Raw genomic sequence first — 22186 nt, 5'->3', positions numbered from 1 at the left:
GTGTAAAAATTACTAGAATACTGTCTGGAAGAGATATATTACTAAGATCCATTGTATAAGGACAAAATGTTTGCACATGTTTATTCTGCAATAAATACTGAGTTTATATAAGTAATATATGGAACACAATTTCAAATGTACAGGGGGCTAATTAAAGTATGAAACTTACAGTGTGCACATAGCTGGAGTAAGAAAGAGCAAATATTTTTTTTTGAAGAAGAGAGAAAACTGTTTTTGTGCATTGTGTGAGTGAGCCAAGTGAAGCTGCTGAAATTAAAGGGGTTGTGCGTGGATTACATATCATGTAATTCTTCTCACTCATATACAAACCACCCTTTACTAGAGAATATTTACAACTTCCTCCTTCAGCATGTCTGTATCCAAGTGTTTAAAGCTTCCAGTATCAAAACACAGTCAGTTTATGTTGTATGTCATATTTCAATATATAATATATCATATAATATCCAGTTCTGAATCTTTTTTCCCATAAAGAGTATAAAATACAGCTGAAGATGGCAATAGAGGATAGGTAGCGTTTATGACGTCAGGTTCTGATTGGCTTAGAGCGAGTGACTTCACATCATGGTTACATAGAGTCAAAGTCGTGGTCGTTGGGCTCGATGACTTCAGGGGTCATGACCCTGCCCATGAAGAGGATGGACCCTGGGAGGAGAGGACACATGCAGATGTGCATTACAGTATATTTTTTTATGAAGGGTCATCATTAATACAAGGTTGATTGATGCATGCATTGGAAGCTGCTGCATACACCCACAACCCTTAAAAAAGTAGCAATATACTAAAATGTGAATTCATGGTTATCACACACACCTGTTCTCCGGTTTCTGATAACAAAGAAGAACGGGTGATCGGCCATGACCTGTGGGTACAGCACCAGAGTCCTGGTCAGGGCGATCATTCCTGAGAGAGCAGTAAAGACAGAGGGGAGAATCACTTCTGTTATTCACTGACAGAGTAAAGAGCCATATGGCATATGGGTGATACTGATTCAAAGACAGTAATGACAATTCTATGACCAGTAATGATCATGATGATTAAGATGACAATGAAAATGTAGTTTACCTGACCCAACGGCTCCCTCTGCTCCCTCCTCAGTCACCTCTAGATAAGCCTTCTGCACTGCCTTCCCAATGTACAGGTCCTTACCATCTGGAATAGAGACACACGCACAGATGAGTCAGTCTGAGTGCGAGATGCTGGAGACGTGAAGATGGTGTGATGTTGAGTCTAATGTGATAAGGACAGCACATGAGCAAACTAAGAAAACTGCATGTGTAGCTGGATGCTGGTATAGAGTCCACTCACCTAGTCAAACCAAGTCAAACCAAATATATATATATTAATTATAGGGGCTTTTTAAAAATAGTACCGCATTGTGTGAAAACATGCTTATAACATGCATATATGTATATATAGATGAATAAAAATATATAATTGAAAAAATATACCATTGCTGGCAGAATCTTACTACAGCTTACTACAGTAAATTGTATTTGGTATTTGTTGTTGTATTTATTTGCTGTGTTTGATGTCTATGTATTACTGCTGGTTGTGAATCAAATTACCCACCAGGGATAAGCTTTTTATTCACAAACATTTTAGGTTATGTAACTCTCAGGACTTTTTCGAAAACTTAACAATACACTTTTTAATTTCTCCAAACATAAATAAATATTTTAAAATACCCTCTCTTATCTACCAACCTGCCACAGTAACCTTATATCCTCTGAGAAAAGGCTGAGCGAAGGACATGGTTGCTAACGCTGTACAAGATCAATCCTTCAGATTGTGTTTCACAATGTAATACCAGCACCAGCTGATCAGTGAGAACAAACTATTTTGGAGGAGGATGTCAGAGTGGTGTTGATCTGTTAAGGATGTTGTTGGTTATAAAGATGTGCTGAGTTCAGATCCAGCTGTTCTGTCAGGCATTACATTGGAAGAAACTCACAATGTTCACTTTTACTTCACTTCTCTTTTCTGTTATTTCATTTTGTGTGCTTGCTTCTGTATGTGTCATTGATTACTTTAAATGAAAATGATCCTGGCATATATGTATCTCTATTTTTCTGTGTCTACGTATACAGTATATCGGTCTCTCTCTGGATCTATTTTCACCAGATAATGGGACAGCTCTGACCTGCCCACTCGATGCCAGTTACCTTGGTTACCTTGAAAAGTACCATTGGCTATTTCACTGCTGCCAAGGAGTACCTTGAACCAAACCTTGAATCAACTTTTCATGCATTAAGGGTTTATTCATTTTGCCGTTTGTGTCTATATGTGTGATATATTTGATCGACTTTGGCTATGTGTCACATATTTCCGTGTTTTGCACTGTGTGTGTGTTTTATGCATCACCTGTCATGGCGGAGAGATCAGCATCGTTGGTGAAGATGTTCTTTATTCCCAGCTCCTGCAGAGTGCTCCTCAGGTCGATCTTCTGTTCTACTTTGAACCTGAACAGTACGGTCAAAAAGGTCAACATTCACGTAATGAGAAAACAAACAAACAAACTAGAGACCGCACACTCAACTCCTAAAAATCTATATTTACTGTATGTTCTTACCTAGGTAGATAGACTTCCACCTTTTGCCGTTTCACATTGTTAGCCCACTCCTCCAGCAGTTGCGCTTTGATGATGGGCTCCAGAGAAGCCAGCGGTACCTCCTGACGAGGCAGGATGATCATCATGGACATGTCCTCTCCTTCATACGGCATCTCCAACACCTGGTACACACCACCGGCTTCCTGGGAGCCATCGCTGAACTCACCTGATGGAGAGGTATCATAAACAAAGCAAGCATGAGAGAGCATTTGTACACTCAACATAACCTCCTGTAATGGGTTTGTGAACTTCCCTCAAGAGGAATATACACAGATGTAAGCATGTTTAAGCGCATTGATTGACTGTATTGATTAGTGTGTGATCATTTCCCCCGACGCACTAATTAAAAACCCCTGACGCTTCCCTTCAAAGGGTTTGGTTATACTGATTGGACTCAAAACATATTACTTACATGCTGATTGCCACCTTACATGCTGATGGTGCTGTGTCAAAATTACCATCAAAACTGAATCAGGCAGGAAGGCACGCTGTGTTTGTTTGTGTTTGACAGGGCAACGGTCCTTTTACAACAAACATGCACTCAACTGTCTTCAGGCTGGAAATAAAACTGAATAAACCAATTTAGAATCCGGAAATGTTTTAAAATCCTTGCATGTAAATATACACACATGCAAATGCACCCACCCACACACATTCAGAGACAAATGCACACATGTGATTACACATGCAAACATCTGTAAGAGCTGATATCTCCTTTTACACACACTACAGAGGATACGGAATGATATCTTCATAGCCTCGAGGTGGATTTTTTGACAGACTTGTCCCTTGTATCTAATTAAACAAAACCCATAGATAGAAATTCTAAGCAAGACAAGGCAACCAACACATACTTGAATTAAGTGAAACAGTATTTCTTAGTCACAATGAAATAATCCTTTTATACTCAAAACAAGTCCAACTATATTTTAAATCTAAATATAAGATTATCCCATTTACTGTAGGTTTTGCAGTGTGAGATTAAAATGCAATTAACACTGCCAGACTGTATTCCAATCTTTGCACATGATTTTTCTTTTGAAGCTACTTAAAAGGAAAAAAAATACAATAGAGGGACTTATCACCCTTTATTAATTTAGCATTCTGTGCTGCTGTTGCTGGTGCAAAGTGAGGCAACATTGCAGCAGAGAATGGGGTGCGGCTTCCTAAAACATTTTACTTAACCAATATGATTGTGCTTCAAAACGAGAATGCAAACGCAGCCTTCTCCCTGAAGACCTGTCCCTGTTCTGCAGCTCTCAAGCACGCACATTTACACATGCACACATTATGCTCTCCACACACACACACACACAAACACACACACACACACACAGAAATTTCCTGGATCCCGAGCATGTGAGGATGACTATGTGTGCACCCTTTGATCATAGGTGTATGCAATATCACTACGCACATACAGGCTGCACCAAAATAGCTCAAATGCACCAACTTGAGTAGCAGTGCAGTAAAGATATGATGTAATTGTCTTTGGCAGCAGATCAGACCAAAAGGGACAGACTCATTCAGATATCACAGCATCACAGCCGACCTGCAGGAGTCTGCACTCCGAACAAGCAGCCTCACAGTACCTCACAGCCGTGCTAAAACACCAAATACACCAAGATCTAACACAAACGGTGTGGCCAATTCAGAACAACCATGTCATTAAAAAAATAGGTATAAGCTATAGAAAATAGAGCCAGACTGTGCATTACATGTGACAGTACATAACAATCATCGTAAAACATCACATTTACCAGTATTGGACATAAGAAAGCAGTGAAAAAAAGATTATTAATTAGTACCAAAACAATTACCTAATTAGTTGTTCAACAGATAATGAACAAATATCAATTTGTGAAAATGAAAGACATTTTCTGGGTCCAATTTTTTTTTTTTTTTTGCAACACTGTAAATAGAATATTTTTGAGTTTTGGATTGTTGATCAAAAAGAAATCAGCAACTTGAAGATTTCATTTTAAGCAATGGAGTGTTTTACTATTTCCTGACATAATGTAAATAAATGACTAAATCAGATAAATCTTCAAACTAATTAAAAATAATAATAATCATAATTTTCCTTACAAACAATGCATGCAGTGTTGTGCATGCCATTAGTGAAAATTCAATAACAAAGTATCAAAGCACAGAAAAGTGAAAGGTTTCCTCAGCAAGATTTGAAAGTTGATGGCTTAACCACTTCACTTTAACTAAAAATCACTATGACACCAAATTCTATAAAATTATATCCTATAAATCATTAGTAAATGATAAGGAAAGGGGTATACGTGGTAGGGGTTAGGGTTAGGGTTAGGATATGCCAGATTTCAATGGAGTTCAAATAGAGTGGAAACAGTGTTGTTTGTTCTACTTACTGTCATAGACGTACTTACATTACTTAACACAGAATGTCACAGTACTGTTAATATTGTATGACATGAACAAAATAGCCTTCAAAATATACTATTAAATCAAACAGAAATAACAGAGAAGTGAAGAACATTTTAACAGCCGAGCTCGCTGTGCAAGAAAAGAGGAGCCTTTCCTGGGAATAACACTCCAAATATGAATATTTTAGATCTAAGATTAACATTTTAAATAACCTCAGGAAATATGAGCTGAAATTCAAGGGCTTCAGAAAAAAGAGCCAAAGTACAATCCTTCAGACATATGCACACACTACTCATGCCTACCATAGTAGAAGTCTCCCTGTTGGTACATCATGAGCGTCTGGACTTCAGAGCCGTCATCTTTGCTGAAGGAGAAGGTTCTTGTGTTCTCTGGTCTGAATTGGTTTTTCCAGGAGCCTCTGAAGTAGACGCCGTTCACCAGGGTCAGACGGGTCACGCTGCTGAAGTCCTCGGCAGACAGCAGCTCGCGGATCTTACCTACAGGGAGGGATTTGTACAGTGTTTATTTTCATTATCCTAAAGACAACACCTGCTGTGATGCAGCTTTTGAAGTTGTACACAAGTGAGGATAGAGAGCAGCTGAAGGTGGAAAAGTATCCAGTCATTTTTGTTTTTGTACAAAATGATGTGATCAGACAAACGCTGATGCAGCTCCTTTGACAGTATTGTATAACTGTGCTCATTTGTCAACTGTTGCAAGATAACAAGGTAGAAACAAGCTTCACTCTACAGTATGCGGGGATTCATAATCCTCCCTTCTTACTCACTCTCGGTATGATTCTCCACCCAGCTGTTGATCTGGTCTGCCACAGCTGCCGATTCACTGAAGTCAACGGTCTCCACTTCGGCCCGGAAATACTTTCTCATCAGATGCAGGAACTCTGGGTTAAAGGTGACGCCTTCTTGCAAGAAGAGGCTATTGGCAAATCGAATCACATAGTGGGCGTCATCGTCTGACAGAGCCTCTGTCAGGTTCTGGAGCAATGAGAACTCCACACCTGGAGAACAGGAGGAGACACACACACACACACACACACACACACACACACACACACACACACACACACACACACACACACACACACACACACACACACACACACACACACACACACACACACACACACAACAACAATTTGATAATTAGTCTTTTCAGTCAATTTTTAAGGTAAAATGCCATTTACTGGTTCAAGGTGTTCAAATGGTAGAATGTGCTGTCTTACTTTATCCTATATTATATTTTAATGGAATTAATTTTTGGACTGTTCAGACATAACAAGATATTTGTAGATATCATCACAGGCTCTGAGAAATTGTGAAGGACATTAGTTTTCCTGTCATAAACAAAACAAATGATCACAAAAGCAGTAATGCAAAAAAAAGAAAAAAAGAAAATCTAGTTGTATCAGCTTCATTATTCTAGTTTTAGCACAAAATATCCAGATAAATGAGAAGTTGTAAGCAAGTGAGCATCCCCCATGTTTAAACAGAGTTTAAATGTGTCATTAACAAACACTGATTGAAATGTATCTCATGCTGCTCAGATCTCAGATTCTGGTGGTAGAAATATTCATGTACCATTTAATGATAACAGATCAAAATGGGATAACCAAATATTCATGACATGTTTTTAAAGATTTATGTCCTCAGTGGGAACCAATAGGCTTGGGGCTGAGAGCTAGAAAAGGGTCTAGGAAAGTCATACTGTTGGACTAACGCAATTTTGTTTTGAGTCTTTTCAATGGATTTGCTAACAATAACAATACAGAATATCCTTTAAATAAATAAATAAAAATCTTGCCTTTTCACACAAAGGATTCCATTTTCTTAGTGCAGATCTAACTCCATTTACTTGACCAACCACTAACCCTGATGCTGGTAAATGTGTGTTTATGAATGTCTCACTTACCTGGCAGCAGGTGGCTGAATCCTACAGTCTGTCGTATCTCCTCCAGTGAAGCTCCCCTGGCTCCCAGCTCCACCATACCCAGGGCAATGGCCACGCTCAGCGGGGAGAAAATGATGTTGTCCTGACCCCCCGCTGCCTGCAGCTGGTGGTACAGTCTGACCGAGAACTCTGATGTTGTGTCCTCCGGAATGTCCGCCGCCCGGCAACCGTAGCCCGGCAACAGGATGGAGAGGAGGAGGAGCGGGGACAAAACGTCCAGGATCAACATCGCAGCACAGACCACAGATAACTGAGTGAAAGAGGGGTGAAGGAGGAGGAAGGGTATGGATGGGAAGAAAAATATGAGACAGATGATGCAATGATGGAAAATTTAGAGGGCGGAAGGTGACAGTGGGAAAGAGGGAGGAGAAAGGGGTCGTTTGGAAGAAACAGAAAGATAGATGGATGGGGGGAGGGAATTATTAAGGAACAGGGAATGAGAGGATTGGAGAGAGGAAATGGGAATTGAGCAGCCAAAGAGGTGTGGAAGGAAGGCAAGATGAAAATGATTAAAAGGAGGGATTGTGCGGGGAGGTAGAGGCAAAAGGAGACCATGAGAGTGAGAGAGAGAGATAAAGGTAGAGAGAAGATTATTGCGTAAGAGAGAAAAAGAGATGAAGGACAAGAGGATTTTGGAAGGGAGGGAATCAGAGATGAAAGTAGAAAGTAGAGAGAACAGGGAATTAGGATGATGAAAAAAGACAACGGGGGTCAGAGAAAGACGGAAAACATCAGTCAATCATTCTGGAAATATTAAACTGTGTTTATAAAGACAAAGCAGAAAAACACTACACTCTACACTGAAATGAATTGAATGGAAAGACTATTTCTAATGACGATACTGTTAAATACTGAGCCGAGAATGGAAAGAGAGGAGAAAGGTTAAATTGAGAAAAACAGATAGATTGAAATGAACTGAAGAAGAAAAGAGATTTAAAAAAGGCAATCCCAAACTCAACTGTACAACCTGGGAGTTAAAACTAGTCGTGCACAGTTTCAGAAATACTAGGAAAAAAAGACAGATTTGCAGAAAGATAGATAAACAACAAGAATGTGCGGTAACTACAGCTGTACTGCTGACTGCAGTGAGTATTGCTGTTCTGAGCACATCTGCTAAATGAGCTCATACATAATTCATGGACATTCTTATCATCTTGAGTTATATCAGCGTCTTTCCTTGAAAATCTGTGTTTCAGCCTTTGTATGTGAATGGTCGAATTTCTGTCTGTCTGTGCAGAATGACTGATTAGGACTAGGCCCGACGAGGCCTTCACCCTCTACCCCCCTCTCCACCCCCCAATCCCTCCATCCCTCCCCTGATCCATCCATGCCATCACACTTCTCGTCTTCATCTCCCTCTTGTCCACGTTATCTGTCTTCGCCGATCTTCTCCTCTGTCACATCTCTATACTTTCCTACCTTTTCTGTCTCTTTCAGGCTCCCTTTATACCTTTTCAAATGGCACAGAATGTACACACACTGCACAATCTCTCTGGCACTGTTGTTGCCAGGCAATATTGTTTTCTGCTGCCCAAACAAAACAAAAAAAAAGATGGAGAGTCGATGATATAAAGCATAAAAAGAATAGAAAGCGATCGAGTACAGAGACAGTAATCGTGATCAGTTTTGTTGTTTGTCTCTCTGTTGTGCTGCTGTTGTTTTACAGTTTATATGGGTTCAATTAGCAGTCCCATGCAGGGCCGGAATCTGCTGGTTGCTACTGTATGTGTGGGACAGCAGGTGACAGTGGTGACAATGTACCTGAGTGTCAACAGCAACGACAATGGGCAGCAGCCAGAATATTAGTGCCTATGCCTGTTGTGTCCCGTCCTTTCCTCTCCTGTGCTCTGGTATGTGACAAAAAATGTTCCCCACCAAAATAAAGCAAACAACCTCTGAGAGACATTGATGCCAAATCTTTATATTAATATATTTGTATTTGTATTACTGTCAAAAAACCCCATGAAGATACCAAAATCAACAAATTGATCCAACTAACAAAAATGATATATGTAGCTACAGCCTAATTATAAAGTCCTATTAAAAACATGCAGCCATACTCACTGTGGTCCCCAATAAATACACTATTTAATCCTGTTTGAGTATCGTTAAGAACTACAGTGCCCAGCTGTTTTAAGAAATAATTTAGCTGTTCAGCACAGCAAACGGAGTCTATTGGTTGGCACCCCCAAGGTTCACATTTGTGTTTTTGAGCAAGTAGATGGACTGCCATATTAATTGTTACAGACATTCATGTACCCCTCAGGATGAGTTATAATCACTTTAATTATAGTCACAATGAACTAAACTAAGATAGTAAACATTATACTTAGCAACAGCAGAATAAGCATCAGCATACCATTGTTATTATGAGCATGTTAGCAAGCTGAAGTTAGCATTTAGCTCAAAGCACCACTGTGCTTTTGTACAGTCTCACAGAGCCACTAGCTGGGCTGTATACACTCCTAGCCTTGTTTAAAAATGAAACTATATAGCTTAGACATGTGTTTAAAGATTTACATCTTTGGGACTGAATTTCAAACAGGGTAGGAGAGTCAGAATGTGAACATCATTTGTGAACATCACTTCCACTTCACGTCTTTTTGAACCGACGGCAAAAATCTCATTTGGTTTGCTCCCATCTATAAGTATTCTGACAAACTGTTTTTGACAAGCATGGCATTGACTACACTGCTGACTTTATTATGGAAATGTATTTCAGTTTACAGAGTTTCTTCACATGGAACGGAGGCACAAAGCACTTACACTTGATTTTCATGTGCTCTAATATTTGCCTGATTACCTCATGATCAGATCTCCAATTTGTTTTTTTTTTACCATATAAATACAATCTGGTCACCTTGGTCATATTTAAAGAATGGGGTCCTATTCTGCATTTTTCTTATTACCAACTAAATCTGTGACACCCAAACAGAATAATGAATTCACCATTCTTTTGTATTGCTGGTGTAACCAAACCCTGGAGGTGCCACTAACCTCCCCTGTTGTCCAAAAAAACTATTAAAATATGTCAAAGGACCACAGTGGGTGACGTATTCCTTCATTAAAATTAACATAGCAACAGAATTGTATTTTGATCAATCTGCATACACCATCTTACAGCAATAAACAAGGACCAAATGTGTATGAATCCACTGTTAAATATAGTTTCCATTAAACACACCATTTACTCCTGGTTTAGTAACAATTGCTAAAAACTACTCTGTCCAGCTGTTTCAGGAAAATCAATTAGCCTTTAAAAAAAAAATGGAAACTGTATATTTGTGGCTTGTTTTTAAAATGAGAAGGAATGGGTTTCAAACACAGTGGTGCTAGTTTTTTTCATGTTATTTATTGACAATAATATTAATAAAACTAATGCCAGCACGCCTTAATATAGCCATGTATTACACCCATTAGGTAGTTGTAAGATATGTCATCTGTTAAATTGAGTTTTGACTCAGTAGCATGAATGTCCATCAAGTTGTTCAGTGCAGGAGTTGTGGTTAAAGCATTGGAAACAGTCTTTTTGTATTAATGTCCAAGATAGAAAAATCAACACACACCCAAATGCACAAACTTGATGTATTGTAGACGGTATATTACTAGTCACGTGTTTTCACTTGCTCTCACATGTCGTCCTGTGAGTCAGACATTGCAGTGGGAGTGAGAGAGAGAGAGAGAGCAGAGAGAGAGAGAGAGAGAGAGAGAAGAGGAGAGAGAGAGAGAGAGAGAGAGAGAGAGAGAGAGAGAGACGAGAGAGAGATGAGAGAGAGACGAGAGAGAGAGAAGAGAGAGAGAGAGAGAGAGAGAGAGAGAGAGAGAGAGGGAGAGGAGGGGCAGCTGGCAGAGATGTAAATGGAGGGCAATGTTCTTGACCTTCTGAGTTGTGGGAGCTGAACTTTTCTGAGACAGACAGTTCAGCCTTCTATAAAGAAAGAACCAGCCATGCAGTCTAAGCCAGGGGAAAGTAGTGTGGAGCATCATTGTGCATGTCACCTGTGTGTGTTTGTGTGCAAGAATGCATGTGTGTGTGGATAGTAACACCATGGGTGGCTGACTTTTTCTTGTAATGGTGACACCTTTAGGAGGACAGCCTTGTTTTGTTTTTGAATTCCACTGGACAAAATATTTCTTTAAGTCCACAAACAGACAGAGAGGTGAGTGTCTAACAGAAAGGGCCCTTTCATCTCTCACCGTCTCCCAGTGGGGGTGACAGGGGACGCTAACTAGAATAAACCCTGGGCTCTTAAAACTCTTTCATAGACAGATGGAGACAAGATAAAGAAGTCACAACAGGATGCAAAAGACACTAAATTACCTTTTTGGTCGGATCAAAACATCAAGGAGATTATAAAACAAATGGACTGGACTGGATCTTGTCTGAAGACAATCAATACTACATGTTAAGAATATCATGTTGTGTAAGACTGCATGTATACAAAGCATGGAAATCAGCTGACTAGTCATGACTGTCACGTGGAATGACTAAATTATGCTGACATGAGAGCTAAACTAATGTTAAACTATGTTTTCTCATTAGTTTATACAACACACTGCTACATACAATTTTATCATGATTAATTCACAATAGTGATGTTTGAAGTAAGTGATTTATAACATATAAAACATGAATTAAAATCACTAGTCAGACAGCATGACCACTATCTTCAGACAGAGGAGACGTGCTGCGCCATCCAAGGTAGAAGTTCCAAACAATGGAATTGATATTCCTTAGAGGTTTTGGCAGGAAGTGTCTTATTGACGCACAAAACATGCTCAATACTTGTGAACTGATAAAAGTGCCAAACGTGACTTTCCCTTCAGACTGGCCCTCAATCTCCACTCCACCATGGAGCTCACTGCTTCAGTTATCTTAATCATCTTCAGTTTTTTTTTTCTCTAGAGGTCTCCTGTACTTTTCTTTTGTTGCCGTCGCCTAGAATATGCTTGTATTTTTCTAACTTTTTCTGAAACAAGCCTCAGAGACCCACACTATCAACTGAAGAATAGTTTTTATATTTTTGTGTTGTGGGTTTTTTCGAACCTGACTTATGAAATTAGTGTAACTAGATTAATTTTATTTGACATACAGCCACGAAATCACAAGGAATCGACAGAGACCGTACTACTGGCCCACAGCTGACAGCCGGTCCACATGTGAGTGCCTCAGGGAACATTGTCAGTGAAGCATCAGCCTGGACCTTTGCCCATTGGTCCTGAAGCAAGACCGCCAGACCGGCTAGGGGGCTCTGCTGTCAGGCCCACTGCTTAGCAACCAAACTGCATCCAAGGAGTCGGCTGGAAAAGTAGTGGCCCTAGAGGGAACTTCACAGTGTTGCCCATCAGGCAAACAGGCGTTGGGGTGGACTTCCTCCTGGCAGTCCACGTCAACGCCATCAGGCTCAGACTGCCATAATCACTTCAGGGGGAAGTTGTCATCTCTACATGAGCTTCAAAAAGTAGGCAAAATCCACAGCCTCTCTGTGATGGGAGTTGATGTCGAATAGAAATTAATTTCCTTAAAGAAGATGATTATTTTCTTAGCGTCTCGCTGTCATTTTATATTTCTGAGTCACATCCTCCACTCTACTATCGCCCACTGAGTTAAGATTCATCTTATCATTGAGAGATCTTTTATTCTTTTGCATTATAATTTTCGTCATGTCTTTAGACATTTATTTATAAATACATTTTGTATTAGCAAGAAGTTGTATGTGTTTGAAGTACAAGACAAAGGTCCTTCTATTGAAAATAATTCCTATTTCTGGTTATGAGACTGATCAATTAAACATATCCTCTCTTCAGTAGAGGGGAAATAAGCCCCAGACTTTAATGAGTGCAACATTTAATTTATAACACACCATTCTGACCTTTTGAGTGGTGGCACACTGTCTGCAAGAGGATCCCACACTTTGCCAGTCTGGCCATTGATGACCTATGAGCCCAAATTTGGCTCCGAGCTACTCAGATGGGGTTCCCAGCATGCCTCCCAGGTAAGAAGGGAAACCCAACACCCAGTTATAAAATGTTCTCTCGTGACTAACAGAATTGAATATGTCAGAAAATCGCTCATGGTTTAAGTTGCTGGGGTTTAATCCTGACAACTTGATTAATTCCATGCAATTAAACTCACTGGCCTTTAAAAGCAGCCTTTAATGTCTCTGTGTAATCCTAATTCTCAGACAGAATAGATCGGCAGTTGACATTTCGACAATTAAAACGTGACGTCACCCAAATCCACACCACGTACACTAATCCTTACTGCCATTTAAACCCAACACCTTGAGACGGCACGCTCCGCAGGTCCAGGGGAATTTATTAAACATGGACATCCTCATTCATGGTTCAAATCCACAGGTACACACAGCCACACACACACACACACACAGCACACACACACACACACACACACACACACACACACACACACACACACACACACACACACACACACACACATTTCCACATATGCTTCCAAGACAAGGTTACCAAGGCAACTGCAAGTGATGGAATTCATTTTTCGTTTTGCCAAGCTGACAGAAGAAATATTTACCACTTGAAAGATATCTTCCCCCTTCCATATAGGCAGATAAACTCTCTTCCTTTTCACACACACACACACACACACACACACACACACACACACACACACACACACACACACACACACACACACACACACACACACACACACACACACGTAGCTATCAGCATACTCACACACCACACACTCACCACCCTCACCAAGACTCGACACCACTCCCAGTTCTACTCCATTAACACTCTGACACAATACACACACCGCACACATGCACACAACACGCACACACACACAACACACACACACACACACACACCACACACACACACACACACACACACACACACACACACACACACACACACACACACACACACACACACACACACACACACACACACACACACACACACCCCCAGTCAACATCACCACCTTCCAACAACACACACCTCAGACACCTCTACTTTCCCTCCCTGAAGTGATCACTACGGGCTGCAGCAAAGTCCCCCTACAGACCTCCTCTCTTAAACCTACTCTCTCACCTCCATCCTCAAATCACAGCACACAGTCAACTGGTTCACTTGGGCTCTATAAGTACACTTCCAAACTCCTGAAGCTCACAGGCACTTTGATGAAATTCAGTGAAAATGCTAACATCCTGTTCCATCAAGGCCTATCCCTCTAGGAATAAATTGCAAAGAATGATGTCTAGATCGCTGCGACCTTAGAAAACCTTGAATTTCTGGCTTCCTGTTAAAAAATGGCAGAATAATCTGTCAAGATTTCGCCATGAATGTGTCCAATTTATAAAGTGCTATGCAGAACAGAGATAAGAGTCATGAGTCTGATATCATTCATGAGTTTAAGTTTCCTTAGAGTCGCATAGACACACTAAAAATAATTAAACTTAGATGAAACCTACAATCTTACCTCAAATCACCCATGTCTCTGTAACTTTCTCAATTCCATGTATGATTAGACACCCAATCTCTGACCTATGCCTGCCTGCTGACCTGGAGAAACCCAAGAGGAGCAGAGACAGCTTGAAATGTACAGAGGGAGGCAGCACTAAAGCCATCACTGTGTAAGGAGAAATGAAGTACTAAACTCCAATGGCAGGGTGGAGACTTCCATTACTGTTCATAATAAAGTCGAGCCAATTCATCAATCATGTTGTGGGTTCTGCTCGCCCTTATTGCACCTTGCACACTATTTGCAATGTGGCACAAATAGAAGCTACATTGCCAAAAGTCTGCTACTTTATCTAATCTGGATGCACTATTTTGGTAAATGTAACACATCGTCGTTTTACTGCTGCATGAGCTAAAACATTCCCACCATAACCAACTTAATGGCTAATCTACCTGTTGAGGTGATTTGCCCGTTTGACTCGCATAGAACAATATTCCAGGTCCTTGGGTCAATTTGAGCTCATCATGTTTATCATTCAAAAAATAATAGTTGACTTGTTTTTTTTGCTTCATATTTCATGACTTTTCCTAATTTGATGGGGACAACTGATTAAACATAAAATTATCATGATGATATTTTTTCAATGTGCTGTTACACATTTTGACACATTTCCTCTGGGGTCAATTTGACCCCAAGCTGTTTTAGCTGTGTAAAACATGTCTGTCTGTGTGTGTGACCTAACATCCCCACACCTGCAGGTGCAGAGTTGATACTTTTGAGTTGATACATGACAGGGGAATGGGGAAAACATAATTCCCATGAGAACTTCGATACTTCTCGCCAAGTGGGTGCGTGGGAAATAACTTGACTTGTGAACTTCTGCCAAAATGAGGAAGCCAATGTATGCTTGTGAGTCGATCACATCCAAGTCTTTCCAACTACACATGCCTCCCCTCTAAAATTATCATTACCCAAGTACAATAATTTCAATTGATGATTATATGAAGAGCTTGAATAATGACTTTATGTCTTCAACATGGCTGACTGTGTGTCTGGTGGGGCCTGGAACTATTTTGATGACCTTAGCAGCACTAAAGCCCAATTTCCATCGGGTCTGTCAGTGGAGCGTTACGGCTGTGCCGCGGTCATAGGAGCTAATAGGTGCCACTATAATCAATGAAAGTGTTTCCACCGGGAGCGTCTCAGCAGCTTCTCAGCAGCGTCCCAGCAGCGGCTCTCCGCGCCGCAGCGCTATCAATCTGCAGCCTACATTGGCTTGCTCATTTTGGCAGAAGTTTACAAATCAAAAGGTGAAGCAACAGCAAGCCTTTGGATTGCTGAGACTGGAAGGGCAATATTTCCAGCCACCATGTCTCTGAAGACATTCCAGGTTTTGTCCCGTGTCATACGCTTTGATGACATAGAAACAAGGCAGGGCCGACGAGAGATGTGGATGCATTGTTACCCCTGCTTTACAATCCAGGCCCCCACGTGACTGTCGATGAATGCTTGGTTGCGTTAAGTGGGCGCTGTCCATTCCGACAATATATGCCGAGCAAACCTGCCAATACGGCATCAAAATATGGGCAGCATGTGATGCATGGTCCAGCTATGCCTGGAATATAGCTTTACACAGGCAAATCCCCTGGCGAAGCACCTGAAACAAATCAGGGCACAAGATTTGTGCTTGATATGGCTGAAGGACTGCATGGGCATAACATTACATGTGATCATTTTTTCACATCTTACGCCCTGAGTGAGGAAAGATTACCATTTTGGGGACAGTGAGAAAAAACAAACAAGATCTTCCCTCTGAACTTCTTGCTGTCAAGAACAGGAAGGTAAAATCTTCAGTGTTTGCCTTCACTGACAAAGCAACTATGCTCTCTTATTGCCCCAAGAAAGGAAAAAAATGTCATGCTGCTCAGCACTATGCACAAAGATGCTGCCCTGAGCACCAGAGAAGACAAAATAACACAAATGGTGCTGGACTACAATGAGACAGAGGCAGGGGTGGACAACCTGGACAAGGTCACAGCCACATACAGCTGTCGACGCATGACTGCCTGTTGGCCCCCTTGTCATCTTCTTCCACATCATTGATGTAAGTGCATACAATGCGTTTGTGATATGGTGTGAAATAAACAAGGACTGGAACAGGGGGAAACTCAGCCGAAGGAGGATTTTCCTGGAGCAGCTTGGTAATGCACTGGTGAAACCTCATATGGAGAGAAGACAGTGCCTTCCAGGAGCATCTGCAGCCCACCCGCAATGATTCAAAGACCAGCATGACCTGTGCGCAATGCAAGAAATATGTCTGCAAGGAGCATGCACACACTCTCTGCACATCCTGTGTACAGTAGTGCAGACTAAAAGCTTGACAGCCCAACAGGAAAATAATGATATTCATATTCCGTTGTTTGATTTCTCGCCCACACACACACACACACACACACACACACAGCACACACACACACACACACACACACAAATAAAGAACTGTTCCGTGTTCTGACTATCTGACTCACGTTTCACAAATGAAATCTTGCTAAAAGTTTGAAATTGTTGTTTTACTTGGGTGAATTTGACCCCAAACTTGTCCTCATGGTGGCGCTAGAGGAAAGGGAATGGGGTCACAAAAATCAATAGGATTCATTCTCTAAAGGTCATGAATGTGCACCTCAAATTAGAAAAGATTTCGATGAAAGATTTTCAAGATACACTAACTCTAAAACTGAAAGTTTGACCTGATGGTGGCGCTACAGGAAAGGTCATGTCGTCACCAAAACCAATAGGGTTCATCCTCTTGTGGTCATTAATGTCGTCAGTAAATATGAAAAGATTGGAATGAAAACTTTTCAAGATACATTCATTTTAATTTAAAAGTTTGGTCTGATGGTGGCGCTAGAGGAAAGGTCAACTTGCTAATAAGTTTCATCATCAAGGGGTTATTTATGTATTCAACAAATAAACAAAGTGCCTGACACAAAAACTTGGTCAATAATTTTATTCTAATCATTTTCTGGAGGCAGATATCTCTGGGGTCACATTGACCCCAAGGGTAAAATGTGCTCGTTATATTTGAGATAATAGGAGGGTTAAGCAATGTAGAGATTACAGTATTACACTGTGCATGTTTATCATTTTGATGAAGTCTTATCATCAGAAGTATGAAACTGGTCCTCCATAGCAACAGTTACTGCTATATTCACACAAGTGTTTCTATTTTAAAGTCAAATATGTAATGTTTCAGTGAACTTATTATCAAATATCTTTAAAGCAGGTCCTTAAATCAGCAGTTTTTGAACAAAACGTTGTAGTTTATGACTATTTTTAATATATCGTATGCAACTTATAACATAACATTTAAATGAAATGAACCTGTTTTCTTGCTTTCTTATTATTATTATTGCGGTTCCAGTGGCAGACACAATTACCCACCTACAGACCATCCTCAGCTCAGAGCCTTTCGCTCATTTAGCCCCCTTGTTAGAAAATGACATAATGTGCTATGCAACCTGCCTGAAGTCCCAGGATGCTCACTGTACACTCCACAGAGGGCAAACAGAGGTTAACAACCCTTTATTAATCCCTGCTAACAGAGACACCCAGAGGGAGAGACAGAGAGAGTGAGCTATAAAGACACACAGAGAGAGAGAGAGAGAGAGGGAGAGACAGAAAGAAGAAAGAAAAACAAGGAGGATATATTAGCAAAAGAGAGGAAGACATTAACAAAGTCAAGCAAACAGACAGATAGATGGAAACAGGAAGAACACTGATGGTGTGAATAGAGGCTGCTTCCATGTAGATACCAGCCTTGACTCTGAGCCAATAATATCCAGCAACCCCCGAGTAGCATGGCAAGTTGGTTGACTGCTCCCCTCACTCTACCAAGACACACTCAACAGTGTCTCTCTTCTCTCTCTATGTCAGTAACACACACACACACACACACACACACACACACACACACACACACACACACACACACACACACACACACACACACACACACACACACACACACACACACACAAACACACACACACACACACGGCGCTGTGGGAGCGCAGTTAGGAGGTCTGAGCTGTAATTGGATCGGCCTCTATTTTGGGTCAGTGGTAAAAGTGAAAAGACCGGAGGCTTTTTCAAATGGACTAAAGACCAGAGAGACATCGGAGCAAAAAGGTCACTATCAACTAGTCCTGTGGGGGGAACGTATTCGAAGGTATGTGTGTTTGTGTGTGTGTATCGGGGAGGAGTAATAGATGTAAGAGAGGGATACCAAGCAGCAGATGCCAAATGAGAAGTGAATAAGAAGTGATAGCCAGGTGAGCTGGCTGACATGGGTAGAGCACAAAGAAGACAGGGTGATGATAAAGGTGTTTGAATCTCTGATTATTTCGCTCACTTCCGGGGGCGCACCGGCAGCTAGCGAGCATGTATAAAAATCAAGAAGAGATCGAGAGCGACAATGGTGCTGACAAGTGAGACAATTACGGAGAGAGATTCAAATTGATTTGATATTTGAGCCATACAGTTGAAATGGAGGGGAAACACAGGTATTACCAAGCCAATAACCAATTCAACCATATTACTGTTCTCCTTGCAGAGATACAGTCTCTCTCTCTCTCTCTCTCTCTCTCTCTCTCTCTCTCTCTCTCTCTCTCTCTCTCTCTCTCTCTCTCTCTCTCTCTCTCTCTCTCTCTCTCTCTCTCTCTCTATCTCTCTCGCCCACCCCTGAATGCCACCAATCAATCGACCGATCGATTCCAGGGTACTGGTGTGTGTATGTGTGTGTTTATGTGAGCTGGACACACTGTGTGATGTTGAAAAGACTGCTGGGAAGTACATTTCCTTTAAATTTGTGGTGAAATTGAAGAAACATATCGTTTGTTCATGTCATCTTTTTCCAAATTATTATTATTTTTAAATGTTAAAATATAAGTCAGTGTCTTGGCTGACTTAAAGAGATGATATCTTAGAGCTTTGCTTTCCTCATTTTCTGCTTACATCCTTTGTGTTTCCCCAAAAAATGCATGTATTTAATTTTAGATATCAAAACACATAATTTCCTTTTTCTCCCTCTCTGATAGTGTGTTTCTATCCATCTGTTTTTTGTCTTATAGAAAAGAACAGGTTGTACTAATAAAATTAACAATGGCAATGTCCTATTCAAGTGTCCCAGTAAGCCATGACGGTGTTACTCCCTGATATAACTCCTGACCTCTTTCTCTCCCAATCTGTCCTCTCTCTCATCCTCCTATCTGGCCAGGTATGAACTAATCCCCTGTGTCTTTGCTGCAGCAGAATGTACGTGGGACAAACCTGCCGTGTGAGAGTGTGCATGAGTCGAGTGCAGGTGGGCACCTGAGAGTTGGTTTATGCAAAAAGTGTCAAGGAAAAGAAGAAAGAATTGAATTTTTAATTATATACTGAAAAGTCATTATTATTATTATGTGTAAGGATTTAATCTTTTTTAAGAAAACATATTTGATGCATATTACTGCTAACCGATGTTCTGTTGTTTTTAAAGTCAAATTTAAATTCAATAACCATCAGCATAAATGTATCAGGACAGATTAAAGTTGATTTCTTCTCTAAATGTATACTGCAGCACATAGCAGGTTTGGTTCTAGCCTGAGAAGATGTACATTGTGTTGTCCAGTAAAAAAACTGCAGTACTTAATGCAGATTTATTGTCTCAGCAAAATACAATATGTAATTGACAGAAATACATCAACACCCCAGCACACACATATTTGGAAAGGCTATGGTTGGCGCACACACACATGCACACCCACGGTGAGCAAACCCAGTCAGTTGCCTCTCCCCGTCCCCACTCATTTTGTTTCGCAAGGCTGATTTGAAAGACATTTAATTATTGAAATGCAATTAATGTAGCACTCGGTGGGAATAGGCAGGACACACACACAGACACACACACAGATGCAATAGGAAGGAAACAGCATACCTTATAGCAGCAGAGTGATTCAGATGCATATGGGATTAATACATTGAGATTATGACCGAAAGGGATCCTGTTTTTCTGAATATGGAGCTGCCAGAACTAAGAGCCTAAATGAGGATTTAGAAGGTCATTATCTTAGTTGCAGAGATAAAGAGATGAGAGGTGGATTTAGAGAGTGAGTCATGAGAAAGAGGGAAATCGATTGAGTGAGTGAAGAAAAATGTAATTGTTCATTAATATTGGCCATTTTGGGACTACCAATATTACATTAAGACGTGTTTTGTAAACGGACAACTTTGTTTTCTTAAAAGTTTTCATGGTATGTCTGTAGTGCAAAGTGATCTCATCTCTCTGAGATTTATGGTAAATCTTACTGGCGTTATTGTTGATTATTTATTTATTATTTATTTATTATACATAATTGATTACTGCAATGATGAATTGGCATTTCTATTTTCTTTCTTTCTTAACATGATATCACTCTGAAATTCTACATCATTGAGCCTGTTGTGCACCTTTTGCATAAAGACATCATAATATTACATTTTTTAACATAACCTATTTTCTTATGATTTTTCTCATAAATCAAAACATCAATTTTCACCCACACCACCAATACCACCACACACACGCTGATCTGCATAAAGGAATAACAAGTGGAGTGTGTGTGTGTGTGTGTGTGTGTGTGTGTGTGTGAGAGAGAGAGGGAGAGAGAGGGGTGGGGAAGGGTAGAACCAGGCTACTACAATCTGCCTCGTTAATTCACACACACACATTCACTCACTGCGCCTTTGCCTGTATTTCAAGGACAAAAACCACAATGCAATGCCTAAGCTGGGTTTCAATGGAGGAAAAACAACAACAGCACAATACAATCGTAGACCACCAACAAACATTAAATAGCCTTGGGTGGTGGACATACGAGTAACGTTTTAAATCAATAGGCTGGAAGAAATATGTTTGGCTCCAATGTGCGTCTCCACCCGCCCCCTTAATACAACCCCACACATGTTGATTATAGCATCAACAATTATTTGATAAGATTTCTTAATTAACTAGCAATAACACCTTCACATTCCTCCACCTTTGTACAAATTATTTCTATAAAATACTCAATGAAATAAATAATTATTCTTTTCACAACCGGAAGATCTTGCAAGAGCAGAGAAGTTGGTTTTGCTTTCCTAACAGGTTATTCAGACAAATCACAACACTGTGAGTGAATCAGTTGCAGGTTATTGCTTAAAACTGCTCTTACCGATAAACGGTGATGAATTGGGATGGATGGATGGATGTGTGCGGTCTCTCTCTGCTGCTCTCCTCCAGCGCTGCAGCTCACAGCCTGTTCGTTTGACGCAGACCCCGCCCCCTACACACCGATTGGTCCAATGAACGTCGACCAAAGAGTATCCACGGGAAACAAGATAAATCACTCTTCATTGTTCCGTCTTTGTATGTCTGCGATTTTTCTGCTTACTTTTATCATCCAAAAACATTTCTGTCTCTTCTCACGGTGGCTTGGTGTTAAGTAGCTATGCTATTGAAAGCGTGACACACAATTTCCCCGAGATTTTATGATTTAAGCCACCTTTTTATGTTTAAATTAGCTTAACTTGTCAGTTTCCCTTTAGTTTAATAACGTACCTTAAATTAGCCTGCTAAAATGTCCGGCAGAGCTTCTGTTTAGCAAATGTGCAATCTTTTAGCAGGCTACGTGAAGCAAATAGCGCCTGTTGCAATTTAATGAAATGAACGAGATACTGATGTT

The 22186-nt window shown here is 40.5% G+C and overlaps 1 protein-coding gene across 1 annotated transcript; it reads right to left on the bottom strand.

The window, feature by feature from the left end:
• Window positions 1–374: 374 nt before the first annotated feature.
• On the bottom strand, window positions 375–21761 carry serpini1 (serpin peptidase inhibitor, clade I (neuroserpin), member 1). The gene is made up of 9 exons (XM_062419404.1): window positions 21677–21761; window positions 6953–7241; window positions 5811–6041; window positions 5326–5520; window positions 2591–2795; window positions 2383–2480; window positions 1084–1170; window positions 832–921; window positions 375–663 (listed from the first exon to the last, which is right to left on the bottom strand). Exons 2-9 carry the CDS (start codon window positions 7218–7220, stop codon window positions 587–589), a joined length of 1251 nt encoding a protein of 416 aa, XP_062275388.1. The 5' UTR covers window positions 7221–7241; window positions 21677–21761; the 3' UTR covers window positions 375–586.
• Window positions 21762–22186: the final 425 nt, after the last annotated feature.

This window comes from Scomber scombrus, chromosome 5 (assembly GCF_963691925.1).
Source record: "Scomber scombrus chromosome 5, fScoSco1.1, whole genome shotgun sequence".
Taxonomy (NCBI): domain Eukaryota; kingdom Metazoa; phylum Chordata; class Actinopteri; order Scombriformes; family Scombridae; genus Scomber; species Scomber scombrus.
Note: the sequence above shows the minus strand (reverse complement) of the source record. Positions and strands in the feature narration are given on the sequence as shown.

Excerpts from the sequence above, each read along its gene's own strand:
- serpini1 (XM_062419404.1), bottom strand. The coding sequence starts at position 7,220 with ATGTTGATCCTGGACGTTTTGTCCCCGCTCCTCCTCCTCTCCATCCTG. Across the intron at positions 6,042-6,952 it reads ATTCAGCCACCTGCTGCCAG|GTGTGGAGTTCTCATTGCTC; the intron begins GTAAGTGAGACA and ends CCTGTTCTCCAG. Across the intron at positions 2,796-5,325 it reads ACAGGGAGACTTCTACTATG|GTGAGTTCAGCGATGGCTCC; the intron begins GTAGGCATGAGT and ends CCTCTCCATCAG.